Source organism: Danio rerio, chromosome 3 (assembly GCF_049306965.1).
Source record: "Danio rerio strain Tuebingen ecotype United States chromosome 3, GRCz12tu, whole genome shotgun sequence".
Classification (NCBI taxonomy): Eukaryota; Metazoa; Chordata; class Actinopteri; order Cypriniformes; family Danionidae; genus Danio; species Danio rerio.
Window position 1 is genome coordinate 471,623 of NC_133178.1, and position 16,536 is coordinate 488,158.

General features: G+C 44.9%; 2 protein-coding genes across 5 annotated transcripts in view; one reads left to right on the forward strand and one right to left on the reverse strand.

Annotated features, from left to right (window-relative positions):
- Window positions 1–16,536, forward strand: part of LOC100331338 (GTPase IMAP family member 7-like) — a 217,413-nt gene that overhangs the window by 156,449 nt on the left and 44,428 nt on the right. The gene's annotated exons all lie outside the window — the stretch shown is intronic.
- si:ch1073-464p5.2 lies at window positions 8,274–15,720 on the reverse strand. 4 transcript variants are annotated; one of them, NM_001076767.2, is made up of 5 exons: window positions 15,576–15,720; window positions 14,443–14,535; window positions 14,225–14,318; window positions 9,995–10,075; window positions 8,274–9,883 (listed from the first exon to the last, which is right to left on the reverse strand). In NM_001076767.2, exons 2-5 carry the CDS (start codon window positions 14,533–14,535, stop codon window positions 8,460–8,462), a joined length of 1,692 nt encoding a protein of 563 aa, NP_001070235.2. In that variant the 5' UTR covers window positions 15,576–15,720; the 3' UTR covers window positions 8,274–8,459. The 4 variants fall into 4 exon arrangements, with proteins under 4 accessions (NP_001070235.2, XP_009297258.1, XP_005171567.1 ...); XM_009298983.4 differs by having other exon boundaries at window positions 8,275–9,883; window positions 14,443–14,558; window positions 15,576–15,644; XM_005171510.5 differs by having other exon boundaries at window positions 8,275–9,883; window positions 14,443–14,561; window positions 15,576–15,644.

Genomic DNA, 16,536 nt, shown 5'->3' on the forward strand with positions numbered 1-16,536 from the left:
AGGCCCCGAAGACAGCCTGATTGCAGTAGAGTCAGAGAAGATAGACTCCAGAGCAGGAGAGAAGCAGACCAGGAAAAGAGCCAGAGCAATCTTTACCAAGTATTTTGTCTCTTTCTTGACCATGTGACCAAAGCCCCTTCTTGCAGAGAGAAACAGAACACTTCCCAACAATAAAAATTAGCAGTATTAATACATGCGGGGACATAACAATATATTTCATATTTACACATTTATAAACAAACTTATTTGGTAAACAGTGTATGTTCTTAATCATTTGTTCTTAACTGCTTTATTTCTTTTATTTCTTTTATTGTTTGCTTAAAGCACCGTTGCAGCACCTTTTTGCCAAAGGCAAATTTCCTCTCAGGGACAAATAAAGTTGATGCTGTCCTATCCTAAATCTTGTCCAGTTTTCAAAAGAGTCCCATGTGCATAGGAAATATAATAAGCTAATATAATAAGAGTATAAATGGGGAAAATGATCATTGTTATCTCACTAGGAAACGTGGCCAGACAAATGGAGATTGGGGCGTGCAGATTAATAATCTGTGACAGAGTCTGTGTATTGTTCTTATTGGCCTGATCCTCACTGGGATTTTACAATCACAGGATTTACATCCTCTGGGCGAAGCAGTGGCGCAGTAGGTAGTGCTGTCGACTCACAGCAAGAAGGTCGCTGGTTCGAACCTTGGCTCAGTTGGCATTTCTGTGTGGAGCTTGCATGTTCTCCCTGTGTTCCCGGGGGGTTTCCTCTTGTGCTCCGGTTTCCCCCACTGTCCAAACACATGCTGCAGGTGAATTATCATGGCCTCTCAATCATTCCCATCCACCGCATGGCTCTATCACCGTCTCTCCACTTCACCTATAGCTGGGGTGTGTTGTGAAGCACTGGCGCTGTTGTCCTGTGGCTGCCGTCACAACATGCAAGTGGAGCTGCACACTGGTGGTGTCGTGTAGAGACCCTCCTCATGATGGTAAAGCACTTTGGGTTTTTACACGAGAGGAATGCCGGCTTAAATAGCAAAGTAAAAGTAAATGGTTTTTTCTGTCCCTCTTTCATTGGCAAAATCATTGAAAAAGTTGTTTTCAACCAGGTTAACAAGTTCTTAAACTTCAGGGGGTGTTTAGACGATTGTCAATCTGGGTTCAGAGCACATCACAGTACAGAGAGCGCTCTTATAAAGATAATCAATGATATACGTCTAAATACAGATTCAGGTAAAATAACAGTGCTGGTATTGTTGGATCTCAGTGCTGCATTTGACACTGTCGATCACAGCATACTTCTGGATAGGCTGGAAAACTGGGTTGGGCTGTCTGGCACGGTCCTCAAATGGTTCAGATCTTACCTTGAAGCTAGAGGTTACTAAGTCAGTATAGGTGACCATAGGTCAAGGTGGACACCCATGGCAGGTGGAGTCCCACAAAGTTCGATTCTGGCACCTCTCCTGTTCAACCTTTACATGCTCCCTCTGAGCCAAATAATGAGAAAGAACCAAATCTCCTACCACAGCTATGCTGATGACACTCTGATCTACCTAGCCTTACTGCCTAATGACTACAGCCCCATTGACACCCTCTGCCAATGCACTGATGAAATGAACAGTTGGATGTGCCAAAACTGTCTTCAGTTAAACAAAGAGAAAACTGAAGTCATTGCGTTTGGGAACAGAGATGAGCTTCTCAAGGTGAATGCGTAGCTTGGCTCTAAAGGTCAATCAACAAAAAGTAAGGTCAAGAATCTTGGAGTGACTCTGGAGTCAGATCTGAGTTTCAACAGTCATGTCAAAGCAGTTTTGAGGACTTAGAGAAACTTGCTCATGCTTTTATCAGCAGCAGGGCGGATTACTGTAATGGACTCCTCACTGTCGTTCTCATCCAGAACGCTGCGGCCAGGATTCTGAGCAGAACCAGGAAATCAGAGCACATCACACCTGTCCTCAGGTCTTTACACTGGCTGCCAGTTACATTCAGAATAGAGTTTAAAGTATTATTATTGCTCTATAAATCACTAAATGGCCTAGAACCTCAATACATTACAGATATGCTCACTGAATACAAACCTAACAGATCACTCAGAACTTTAAGATCAAATAAACTAGAAACTCCAAGAGTTCAGTCAGAGCAGGGTGAGTCTGAATTCAGCTACTAACAGCGCCCCCCGCTGCTGGAGTCAGCTTCCAGAAATGATCAGATGTGCTCCAACATTAGACACATTCAAATCAAGACTGAACACACATCTGTTTAGCTGTGCCTTTACTGAATGAGCAGAGTGCTGCGTACAACAGATCACACTATTGTGTCTTTCTTTTCTTTTTCATTCATTTAAAGCATGTTTTAAATCACTTTAATCTGTTTTTAGTCATTTTTATTCTTTGTTGTTTTTATTTCACATCCTTGTGTTTTATGTTTCTTTTATGTTTTTAAGTGAAACTCTCTAAATTACCATTGTGTATGCAATGTGCTATGTACATAAACCTGCCTTATCTTGAAATCTGTATTATGTTGGCTTCACACCAAACACAGAATTTAGTATTCATGTAAGTGTGATCGTCAGATTGTACGCCTGGAATGAAAGGGAGAGTTGGATGTTGTCAGGATACCAGTAGGAAAAATCATGTTTCTGAATGACAGACCCAAGTGATGCAAGTAAATAGAAAAGTGAAGTGGTCCAAGTTCAGAGCCTTGAGGGACACCAATAACAAGATGGTGCTGTCACGAAATACAGGGAGACACAATTGCTAGTAAAAGATATTTATTGACTCAGACAGAATAACAGAAGGATGAACGCAGGCAGATGATTTGTGAGTCAAGCGAGCAGCAGGAAATGTAATAATCGAACAGGGAGCACTGTAGAACAAGATCAGAGAGCCGTCAACAGATAAGGTACAAGAGTCCAAACACAGAGCTCTCCCCGCGACACACGACCAGAACTCAGCGACCGGAACCTGACAGGACACAGACAAACAGACGTGAAGATAACGAACTGACACTGTGAGACAGAAACGCTGAACATATATAGGCGCGGTAATGCGCTGCACCTGTGGTCCGCTGATTACAGCTGAGCGGTGCTGCGCACGGCAAGGCTGGTGACAGCGTACACGTGACCACCCAGCTGATAAAGTAAACACAACTAACAGCAACGCGACTCTAACACAGACACAGAGACACCCAAACACACACACACTCATACACGCATATACGCATAACGCATAACGCACCACACCGCACACACACACACACACAAACACACATACACACACGCAGACACATCATAGAAGAAACTGGTGTGTGGATTAATTGCCGTATGAAAAACGGGCTTTACTTTAGATACATGGAACACGGGATGAATTCTCCTGTACGCTGGAGGTAATTTGAGGCGGATTGCCACAGGACTAATGATTTTAGTGACAATAAAAGGGCCGATAAATTTAGGAGCTAGCTTATTACAAACGGTGCAGAGCGGAATATTCTTAGAAGAAAGCCACACTTTTTGACCGACAACGTAAACGGTAGGCTTAGACCGGTGGCGATCGGCTTTAGCCTTGGTGCGCACACCCACTTGGAGGAGGGTCTGTCTGGCCCTGCTCGAAGTGCGGCGGCACCTCTGGACAAAGGCGTGAACGGAGGGAACCGCAACTTCGGATTCCAGACTGGGAAAAACTGGTGGCTGGTAACCTAGACTACACTGAAACGGAGAAAGGCCCGTGGCCGACACTGGTAACGAATTATGTGCGTACTCCACCCACGAAAGCTGCTGACTCCAGGAGGAGGGATTCTGTGAGACCAAACATCGCAATGTGCGCTCAAGATCCTGATTGGCTCTCTCGGTCTGACCGTTACTCTGGGGATGAAAGCCAGACGAAAGACTCACAGTAGCCCCCGATAAACGACAGAATTCCCTCCAAAATTTAGAGATAAACTGAGGCCCCCTGTCAGAAACCACATCCGTCGGGAGGCCATGAATGCGAAAGACGTGATTAATGACAGCAACCGATGTCTCTCTGGCTGATGGTAATTTGGGCAGAGGGACGAAATGAGCAGCCTTCGAGAACCGGTCCACTACGGTTAAAATCACCGTGTTGCCGTTGGAGGGAGGCAGACCCGTAACGAAATCTAGTCTCGAAGGTACTGACAGCGGCTGAAGGAGTCCCGCGGGTGGCCGATTGGAAGTCTTGGAAACAGCACACACAGAGCAAGCCAATACAAAATCACGCACATCACGAGCCAATGCTGGCCACCAGAATCGTTGTTTAATAACAAATGATGTGCGACTCACCCCAGGATGACAGGCTACTTTGGAGGAATGTCCCCATCAAATAACATCTGACCGAAGTTTCTCTGGCACGAATAACCGACTCGGTGGGCATCCAATCAGGGGCGTTACCCCATCTAAGGCTGCGCGAACCTTCGACTCTATCTCCCATGTGATATTAGAAATAACAATCCGCTTAGGCACTACGGGTTCGAGTGACGATGTACGCTCCGAAGAATCAAAAAGACGGGATAACGCGTCGGGCTTAATGTTCTTAGATCCCGGTCTATATGAGATGGTGAAATTGAACCGTCCGAAAAATAACGCCCACTGAGCCTGCCTAGAGTTTAATCTTTTGGGGAATTTGATGTACTCAAGATTCTTAGGATCGGTCCAGACGATAAAAGGGACCCCCGACCCCTCTAACTAATGACGCCACTCCTCCAAAGCAAGCTTGACGGCCAACAGCTCTCGATTACCAATGTCGTAATTACTTTCTGCGGCTGATTACCGATGAGAATAATACGCGCACGGGTGGATCTTGCCATCCGAGGAGGAGCGCTGGGACAGGATAGCTCCGACCCCGACCTCTGACACGTCGACCTCCACCACAAACTGCTGGGAGGGATCAGGGGTTATCAGGATTGGAGCTGAAACAAAGCAGCCTTTCAGTTTTGAGAACGCAGCTTCGGCTGCGCTGGACCACCTGAACGGCGTTTTGGAGGAGGTCAAGGCGGTCAGAGGTGCGGCGAGCTGGCTGAAATTGCGAATAAATCGCCGGTAGAAATTGGCAAAGCCCAGAAACCTCTGCAGGGCCTTACGGGAATCAGGAGTTGGCCAATTTACCACAGCCTTAATCTTCTCTGGATCCATGCGCAACCCTTCGACTGACACGATATGCCCTAGAAAGGGAACAGACTGTGCATGAAAAACGCATTTCTCCGCCTTGACATAAAGACCATTCTCTAACAGCCTCTGAAGCACTCGCCTGATGTGCTGAACATGTTCCTGGAGAGAATGGGAAAATATCAGTATGTCATCCAGGTAAACATAAATGAACTGATCTATCATATCTCTCAGCACGTCATTGACGAATGCTTGGAAAACAGCCGGAGCATTGGAAAGGCCGAAGGGCAGAACGCAGTACTCAAAATGCCCTCTGGGGGTGTTAAACGCTGATTTCCACTCATCCCCGGGTCTTATGCGAACCAAATGATAAGCATTGCGGAGATCTAATTTTGTAAAAAAGTTCGCCCCCTGCAGACGTTCAAAGGCTGAAGACATTAACGGTAAAGGGTATGTATTCTTGACCGTGATGTTGTTCAGCCCTCGATAATCAATGCACGGGCGAAGGGAACCATCCTTCTTTTTTACAAAAAAAAATCCCGCCCCCGCCGGTGAAGAAGAGGGGCGAATGATCTTGGCTGCTAGAGAATCAGAAATATATTTCTCCATGGCCTCCCTCTCTGGAGCAGAAAGCGAGTATAATTTGCCTTTAGGCGGAGACGTACCTGGCAATAAGTCTATTGCACAGTCATAGGGACGATGAGGAGGCAGAGAAGCAGCCCGGGACTTACTGAACACTCTCTTCAGGCCATGGTACTCACGGGGCACGTTTGACAGATCCATCTGCTCCTCCTGAAACACAGAACGAGAAACAGCAGAACAAGCAGACACTAGACAAGATTTATGACAGCTCTCACTCCAAGAAAGCACAGTATTATGTCCCCAATTAATGTGAGGTTTGTGCAAAACCAACCAGGGATGTCCCAAGATCACAGGAGTGGCGATAGTCTCTTTAAAAAAAAACTCAATAGTTTCGGAATGGTTACCAGAAGTAATGAGTCTTATAGGAGCAGTGGAGTGTGTGATGGTGGGGAGAGAAAGACCGCTAAGAGCGTGCACTGCGTTAGCAAGAGAAAGGGGAACAACAGGGATTTTCAAACTGTACGCCAGCTTAATAAAATTCCCCTCGGCTCCGGAGTCGATGAGCGCATGACAGTGGTGCATGATAGAGTTAAAAGATAGATTGACTGGCAGCATGGTTGTGTTAGGGGACTTGTCAAGGGTGATTTCACCAGCCAGTAAACTCTTACCCGGCGACGAATTCTTATTCTTGGCTAGACACGAAGCCACAAAATGTCCAGCGACTCCACAGTACATGCACAGTCCTTCCATGCGGCGACGACGCCTCTCCTCCGTGGAAAGCCGAAATCTGCCCATCTGCATGGGTTCCGGCTCGAGATCAGATGAGGGAGGGTCAGAAGATGCAATGAAAAGAGATTGCGTGGGAAGAAGTGGAGTGTGCAGCTTCTTGTGGGAACCTCTCTGTTGTAACCGAGTGTCCACTCTGATGGCTAAATCAATAAGCCCATCCAGTGTCTTAGGCAGATCCATGACGTAGATTTCATCTTTAATATAATCTGCTAGTCCGTGCAAAAACATGTCCCACTGAGCTTCGACATTCCATTTACATTCGGCCGCCAGAGTACGAAAGTCAATGGAATATTCAGCAACACTCAACTTATTCTGTCTGAGTTCAGCGAGTTTACGAGCCGCCTCTCTGCCAGAGACCGCTCGGTCAAACACAGTTTTTAACTCCTCTGAGAAAGCTTTAAAGGAGTTACAGCAGGGGAGTTTACGCTCCCAAACAGTGGTACCCCAAAGTGCCGCTTTACCTGTCAGCAAATTGATCGTAAACGCCACCTTACTCTCTTCGTTAGGGAAAGACGAAGGCTGTAGCGTGATGTAAAGTGAACATTTTGCTATGAATGACCGGCACAATTCTGGTTCGCCGGCGTAACATGCTGGTGGTGGAAGTCGCGGTTCAGTGGATCTGGGGGTCTCTTCTAGCGCATGAGCTGCTGGTGGAATGGTGGGAGGAGCTTGCTGGACGGCTTCAGTACGAAGCTCAGAACCCAGTCTCTGAACCTGAGTCGTGAGCTCAGAAACTTGCGTGACCAGCGCCTCAATGGCCTGGCTGGTCACTGCCATTTGTTTGTCCTGATGATCCAGTCGGGCTGAAATGTGAGCGAGGAAATCCTGGATCTTAGAAACACTTGCTGGGTCCATCTCAGTGGTCAGTTCGTTCTGTCACGAAATACAGGGAGACCCAATTGCAAGTAAAAGATATTTATTGACTCAGACAGAATAACAGAAGGATGAACGCAGGCAGATGATTTGTGAGTCAAGCGAGCAGCAGGAAATGTAATAATCGAACAGGGAGCACTGTAGAACAAGATCAGAGAGCCGTCAACAGATAAGGTACAAGAGTCCAAACACAGAGCTCTCCCCGCGACACACGACCAGAACTCAGCGACCGGAACCTGACAGGACACAGACAAACAGACGTGAAGATAACGAACTGACACTGTGAGACAGAAACGCTGAACATATATAGGCGCGGTAATGCGCTGCACCTGTGGTCCGCTGATTACAGCTGAGCGGTGCTGCGCACGGCAAGGCTGGTGACAGCGTACACGTGACCACCCAGCTGATAAAGTAAACACAACTGACAGCAACGCGACTCTAACACAGACACAGAGACACCTAAACACACACACACTCATACACGCATATACGCATAACGCATAACGCACCACACCGCACACACACACACACAAACACACATACACACACGCAGACACATCATAGAAGAACAGACAGATCCACAATCGTGACAGGTGCAGGTCGGATTCTTCCCCCCTCCAAGATACCCTGAAAGACCTATCTGAGAGGCAAGAGCTGAAACACTGGAGTGCTCTTCCTGAAATGCCTATAGTGCTGAGGGTAGCCAAGAGAGTTTGGTGGTTCACTATATCAAAAACATGTTGCAGATTCATTTGCTGACAGACCAGACTAGAGAGCAGGTAGAGGACAGAGGAGGGGGGAGAGTGTTTTGAAGAGCAGGTGAGGTTTGGAGGAGTTATGAAGGGTGTTTTAGCATTGGACAGGGACTGTAATGATCAGCAGCATTGTTATTGAGTTTCCTTCTTATATTAAATAAGGCACACATTAGGGCAGTTTAGACACCATTTATTTATTTTGTATTTTTGTCAAAACATTGTGTTGAACAAACTCATCAGCCAAGAGAAAACTTGTGCTCAAGAGAGTGATGTCTTAAGTAGCATTACTTTAATTTCAGTAGAGAGCGATGCCTTTCACCAACTCTCAGCTTACTCTCAACTGTATCTGCTAGGTAACTCTAGCTTATTATATACCTGTAATCATCCTCTAACTTTTTCTGTTTTAGTCCCCCTTGTTCAAACAAATAGATGGAGGAGCCTGGAATTGATGGATCAGACATGGCTGAAAAAACAAGCCCGGTAAAATAAAATACCTTTAAAAAGCTGAACACCTTTAAATTATACATCATATTTGCGATGGTAACAGAGTTATGAAACCATTTTCCGTCAGATGCTACAGATACCAGGTGTTGTTCCTCTTCTGGAGCATCAAACCTGTTCATTTTCACAAACTCCTGTAGGGCTGACAGATACGGGTCATCATACTTCAGAGAAGTGAAGGTCAAGCAGAATACTTTACCAGAACTTGAACTACTGTAGACGTTCTCTGGCTCTTCAATGTTGACCCCTTCCAGTGAGTTGACCTGAGCAGTCAGGACACTGATCTCCTGCTTTGCATCATTCAACCACAGTTTCAGCTGGTCAGATCTAAATGGAGAGTTTCTGTGGATCTTCAGGATGTCCTCCAGACTCTTCTCCTCCTTCTGTCCTCCTCGAATAGCAGGTAAAACCCGGCCGACTGCGCTCTGCAGCATTGACTTGTAAACCCTCATCGATTGGTAAAACGAGTTCAGCCGCTCTCGAATATCTCTGAATTTATTAGCCAGCCTACTTCCAGACAGTTCATTAAAAGTCCTCTCTGCTTCTGCCAAATCCTCCATTATTCCCTCAAGAGTGAAAGCCGCAACTGTACTGATTTCTCTCTCCACTCGAGCTGCTGCTGAGTTCAGGAGATGCAGCGGATACAGCCAGACCTTCACTGGGACTGCGGTCTGCTGGTTCAGCAAATTTGGCAGATCCTTATAGAGCTTTATTGCCTCCTCAAATGTGGTTGGGCTCTGCCCAGGATGGATGTCACCATGATATGTGCAGGAGATTTTCTCTGCAGATTTCTTTTCAGAATCAGTCATTTTAAAAGCCGCGTCTACGTTTACTGACGTCATCTTTTTCACCATGAGGCTCATTTCAGTCTCAATGTGTTCACTGTTCTCCTGTTCTGAAAGCATGCGATCAAACACCATGAAGACCTGAGCTCCATACAGCACCCCCGTCACCACATGAGTTGCCGTTTTCTGCTCAAACACCTGAGGGTAGGTGATGGTGCCCAGGTGACTCATCGTGAGCTGATCGAATCGTGTGGTTGCACTGTAATGCATGGTAACTCTGGACTGTCGGGTTGAGGATTTGGTGTCACGCAGATATCTGGCAGATCCAGCCACTTCAACAAGCCCCCCCAGAAAACTGGCCTTCAGGGAACTACTGATATCCAGAAGATTGGATTTGCTTGAGAAAGAGTCAGAGCTGCTGAACTTCAGGTCTGTTCTGGTCTGAGGATGGCTGTTTAGATCTTCAGTCAGTAATTTATTATCCCAGAGCGTTACTCCTGAAATGAGAAGGGTTTTAATTCACTGAGGTATTTAATACTGCTGCACCTCTAAATCAGACAGTCTGACATGTGCAATGAAGGAAACGCTGGTTTGGGCTGGTTCCTCACCTGGAATGAAGGAATCACTGCGGGCGTCATAAAGCATACCAGGATACAGAGGTCTTCCTAGAGCTGCCACTTGCAGTATCTCTGATGCCATGGTTGTTTATATATATAAAAAAGAAAAAAGAAAATATTGAATAAATAACGATGAAGGATGATGAAAGATGAAGGTCGAGCTAAATCAAGACAAGATCATTTGAATTTACAAGACAACCTTGAGTATTTATATTTAGCCAAGCGTTCAGTGTGTTCACGACATTATTATTTCAACAGAAAGTTTTTTCAGTTTTATTCAAGTGTGGTCTCACTTCTCTCTCAAGTGGTGTCAGGTTTTCTCTAAGTGTAACGGAGGCCAGCTAGTGGGTGGTGTTCAGGTAAACCTCAGTCCTCTGACCTCTAAAGGTGCTCTAGCAACAGACGCTAGAGGCCATGGTCTTTAGCCTCCTTGGTAGAGCAACCGACTCCCATGCAGAAGGTCACCGGTTCGATACCAGCTCGGAATGGGTCGGGTGGTGTAGGACCGGCGGGGTTACATAAGCTGTGTCCAATGGGCTGTAAATGCTCAGCAGTCTCAGCCCACAAACACTGGGATCAGTAAGTTCATCAAAACACCAGCTAGCACTTGAAACTGGGTAACCATGCTCGCTTCTGCTGTGGGGCAGTTCTGTCAGTCTAGATCAGGGATCACTAAACTTGCTGGAAGCCCGGTGTCCTGCAGATTTTAGCTCCAACCCTAATCAAGCACACCTGAACAAGCAAATCAAGGTCTTACTAGGTATACTGAAACACCCAGGCAGGTGTGTTGAGGCAAGTTGGAGCTAAACCCTGCAGGGCACCGGACTTCCAGGAATGAGATTGGTGACCCCCGGTCTAGATCAACCCTGCAAAGTTCAGACTGACGTCACCATATTCCAGAGGTTCTGTGTTCTTACCACCTGTTCTGAAGAGATCATGTGGGCCAGTTCCCCTATGTGTGCTCAGCACACTGTAAAGAATTCATTCTGCATTTAGTTTTTTTCAACATGATTTTGTAAGTTGAAACAACAAACTTGGTATTTCAACATAAGCTGGTAAGTTTTCGCTGTTCAACTAGTATGTAATAGATTAGTTGATGACTCGACATATGCTGAATCAGCGTCCCTTAAGTTGCAGCTCATACTTCCAGTCCAGCAGGTGGTGGATTATGCACTATTAAACACCAGAATACGTCAGACACATGGGCTGTTTCTCAATAGAATCTATGCATGAACTCTGCTGATGTGTTTCCGGTAGACTCTCAGTCAGGCTCTCTACTTCCGCATAGCACTTTCTACAGTGAAATCTAATAGCGGTGAAAGCTAAACACATCAGAGCATGGCAAAGAAGGGAGATTTACACTTAAATTGATGAGGATCCTGTGACAGTGGATGCTCAGCATCTGGAACATCATTATTGTTCAGTTCCACAACCCACAAGAGGAGTTCTGGATGCAGACCTGGTGCAGTGCATCAACTAATCCCACCCCTAACCCCACCCATCCCAATGACATCACTCACTCTATTGAGTGCATTGTGTCTGACATTGCATGGCTGAGGGATGCAATCTCAGCTTGCATTATAAAGGCTGCATCCAGATACTGTTGCAACCCACGGCAGATGATTAATACACCAGATCAGGCTGACAGTCTCCGTGAAGAGGTGGAGTGACTGAAAGGACACTGCTTCAATGCTGCTTTTGGTGTTATATGGCTCTAAAGGTACGATCAAACAATGATGTGCTAGAAGTTAACGCAGATGAAAGAAGTAACAGGTGGCGCAGTAGATAGTGCTGTCGCCTCACAGCAAGAAAGTCGCTAGTTCGAGCCTAGGCTGAGTCAGTTGGTGCTTCCAGCTGCAACCCATCTCTGGGAAACATCCACACACACACTCATTCACACTCATGCACAACGGACAATTTAGCCTACCCAATACACCTGTACCGCATGTCTTTGGATTGTGGGGGAAACCGGAGCACCCGGAGGAAACCCACGGGAACGCAGGGAGAACATGCAAACTCCACACAGAAACGCCAACTGACCCAGCCGAGGCTCGGACCAGCGACCTTTTTGACTACCTACTGCAGCACTGTGCCACCCCTAGTGTGTCATGTAATAGGCCAGGGGTGGCCAACCCTGTTCCTGGAGAGCCACCTTCCTGCAGATTTCAGCTGCAACCCATATCAAACACACCTGCCTGTAATGATCACGTGGTGTTCAGGTCCTAATTAATTGGTTCAGGTGTGTTTGATATGGGGAGCAGCAGAAATCTGCAGGAAGGTGGCTCTCCAGGAACAGGGTTGGCCACCCCTGTAATAGGCAAATAACAAGCTGAAACAAATGTGTTAAGCACAAGTGTTTATATGCAAAACCTAATACATTTCTTTCTGATTTACACATCTACATGCATCACATCTGATTTAGGTTCACAACTTGCAACATCCAGAGTAACGTGTCCAGAGTAAGAGCAACTGTGAGGGAGACCCCGTCCATCGCTCGACTGAGGGTCCACACTGAGCATCTCATCCGCAGCATGAAGCAACACAAGCTGGACAGTCATCATCTCTTTCTATTACATCAACCAGATTTACACAAAGGCTTGCCTTCTGCCCATTAGTAAAAGCTTTAGACGTTTTCACTGCAGTATAAATATTAATAATGACACGATGTTAAACATTTCCCTCACAGCGATGTGTTAAAAGACAACAATAAACAATTGATAAATAAGAAGTTGTGTGAGTGTGTTTGTTCAAATCTGTAATCATCTTGACAGGTAAAAGTAAAAAAGAAAGATGAAATGAAAGAAATGGTCAGCTTCTTCTGAAACATGTTGAAGTTTTTGTAGATGAGTGGATCATCATGTCATGCTGACAATAAATAACCTCCAACTCAAACTATGCAGCTTCTCCATCATCGACCTGAAACACGTCACGCTGATCTCTCCTGTCACCCCATCCTTACAGGAAACCTGGAAACTATAACCTATAGTTAATAACTCAAACTTATGGATGGATGGATGGATGGACAGAAATGCTACAGGTAATTAAAATATGACATAAAAATGGATATGAACTGTGAGAAACAGACACGGCTAGCGTTTAATTGCTATTCGTATATATATAGCATGATAATACTCACCCTCAACATGATGTATGTAACAAAGAAATGTCTTCTCTGCTGCTTGGTGTGACGGCTCTCTGTCTCACGATTCGATTAATGTTTTCCACGATAAGCTAAACTCTTCTAAACTCTTAGAAACAGCGAGTGTAATCTATCATCCTCACCTACGCCATCCGCTTAAAGTGATCCGCATGCTGCCCTGGAAGCTGACATGAAGGTCACAAACACTGAAGAGAGATCGTGCACATCGAAGAGAAGGGATTTGCGTTCTTGTGGAGACTTCTGCAACATTGCTCTAAAAGTTGCCCCCCCTGTATCCTCAACACTTATAGATGTGAGGGAAGGAGTAAATAATTGAGGCTTTAGATAAGTACTTATATTTCAACCTTGATAGTGTGTTTGATTACTCATGAATCCCATCAGTTCCATTCAGAAATAAGGCCTGTATTACTCACTATGGAAACGTGTGCAAAGATAAAACACATGTTAAAGTTATTGTGACAGATGAGCAGGCGAGGAGACTTTATACCTATATCATGTTTCACAAAGGAAGAGTTCAGCTGTGTTGTCTTGCTAATCGCTCCTCTTGAAGCTGCAATTAGACAACTGGAATACCTCCAATGAAGAACTTTGATCAGTTTCTAGATCACAGAATGGAGGACGGAGGATCGAGGAAATGATTTAAGCTTGTATTTGAGTTTGAGAAGGACTAAATGGCCTGTGATTATCATGAACCAGTACAGGCTTCTCTGAAGCTAGAGCGTTCACTCATGTAGAAACCCAAGATCCTCCCCAAATATACATGAAGAAACCCAGCAGATCCGCTGGCGAAATAGAGCTCACTGAATGAACAGAAGACTCAACAGCTTTTGTTGATTTGGTATGACTTATTAACAGATGACTGTAGAATAATCTCACAGAAGGACTTATTACAGACACTAGACTGAAGTTATGAGTTGAGTTTGGAGTATAAACATATATGTCATAATTTTATTTGAGGCACTTAGAGTTCACTGAGAAACGATGCAAACGTATCCACAACCCATCCCGCAATCACAGAGGATTAAAAATAGAAGGTTCCAGTTGTTAACAGCACATCTTACCTGGACTCTTCTTAACTCTTCTCGATGTTAAGATGTGAAGTCCTGAGGTTTCTTCATTTGCAGAATCAGTCTCATCTCTGGCTTTTGATATTTCCTGTTTTAAAGAAACAGTCACTAAACTATTTCTTGAACAAATGTAAGTAAAGTGTGTCTGCAAACTTTTACAATAAAATCTCCTGCAAAACATCTGATTACCATCATGTGTCAAGTGCCCTTACCTCTGTGTTTACTACAGCGAGCACCGCCAGCCATAGATAAACACACATGCTGATGCAGATCGGCTGCTTCAGGGACATCAGAAGTGACGCCATCTGGGGGAAGTTCACAAGGAGATCTACTGGAATAAAGTCAATAGACCAGACGCCTGAATGAATGTGTGCTGCAACATTACTCTAGAACCCAATACTATTACAGCTGGGTCATCTTTCAGACTCTCACAGAATGCTGCACTACCTCTCAGCAAAACAAGCTGCCTGATTAACATGATCTGGAACTTTCTTTTCACTGCACTTATTGCAATTAGACTATAAATAACACAATATGAGCCAGTTCAACTCAGCTGTCATCCAATCCATCCTCTGCACTTCAGTCACCGTCTGGTTCAGCTCAGCTGCCAAAACTGACCTCTGTAGACTACAGCGAATAGTCCGGATTGCTAAACGAATCACTGGCACTACCCTTCCTACACTTCAAGAACTTATTTCAACTCTTCCAGAGTGAGTAAAAGAGCTCGCAAGATCACTCTGGACGCCTCGCACCCAGCACACTACCTGTTCCAACTGTTACCGTCTGGTCGGCGCTTCAGAGCACCAAGCACAAAAACAGCCAGACACAGGAAAAGTTTCTCTCCTCAGGCCATCTACTTTATATACAGTTAAATATCACCCAACTGTGCAATAAACATGTGCAATACTTCCTCATACGCACTTGTACACAGCACCTTATATCTATTTACAATGCAATACTTTCTACATTCACATGTGTACACAGCACCGTATAACCTGTATATCTACAACAAATCTGTACAGACAACTCAACATCCAGATTACTGGACTAACTGCATCTCTGTTTAATGCTTATCGTATTTCTTTTTTCCATATTTATTTTGTGTTGTACACTGGAAGCTTCTGTAGCCAAAACAAACTGTGTGTGTGTGTGTGAAGCACACTTAGCAATAAACTGATTCTGATTCTGAAGAAACTGAAGGACATTGCTTTATTTGCAGTTCAGTCATGATCAATTCATCTGATTAAAACAAATCTATAAAGTGTCTGTGATGACGTTTAAAAGAGCTGAGCTTTCTGAATAGTCTACTTGAGCTCTAAACACAAGCAGCTGTTCCCATTCTTACCTGCAGTCTCTGTGTGTTCTTGATAGTTTAAGAGATGAGATCTTCAGTTAATGTCCTCAGCTGAAATCTGAAGCTCGCCGGATCTCACAAGTGATATTTATCCTCTGAATAAACTGTCCTTTTGCCCCATAGAGGACCTGCACACTGCTGTACAAGCCAAAGTACACACTTGTCCAGGTACATGTCCTTGTAGTTATATGATCTTCTGTGAAGGCCTATCAGATCTAATCATTAGAGGGAGAGTTTGATCAAAAATGAGAATTCTGTCAATAATTACTCACCCTCATGTTGATCCTTTACAGAAACAAACATTCAAATAAAGTGTGAGAACATTCTGCTCCGTACATAGACAGCGAGGGTCTTGAAACATATAGCTGGTGTATTTGCATACAGCAATCTGATTGGCTGACGCTTCCGTCGGTGCTTGAAAAGGTGAGCAAGTCCCAACTTCTGCAGCGAGCAATGCACTGAAGTGGCGCCAACAGATCCACAAAGCGGTTCAGCAACGCTTGACATCACCCATTCAAAGTGAATGTGAAGCGTTGAAGCTGACTCCCTGTGTGAATGGGGCGTTAAGCCTAATCCCTGTTTTAACAGGGGTCATCACAGCAAAATGAACTGGGCCTTCTTGCTACAACCCTCAGTGTTGGAAAACACACACACTCTCACACTTTTTGTTCCTATTTTGTGGGTGAGCCCATATCTGGTGTGGCTAACATTGTTGATGCTTGGCTGTGTGCACAAGAGAGAAATGCCACTATATATATATATATAGCAAAGTAAAGATTTTTTTTCTCTAAAAATGTACTTGAGTGAGAGTAAAAGGACACATCTTTAAACGTATCAAGACGTTACTCAACAATTTTACTCTAGTATATAAAACTTGTTAGCTATCTCTGTCTCCTTTATAGCATCCATGGCTTGTGGATGCTGATTCGCTCCTCCTCTCTGGCTGTAGAAA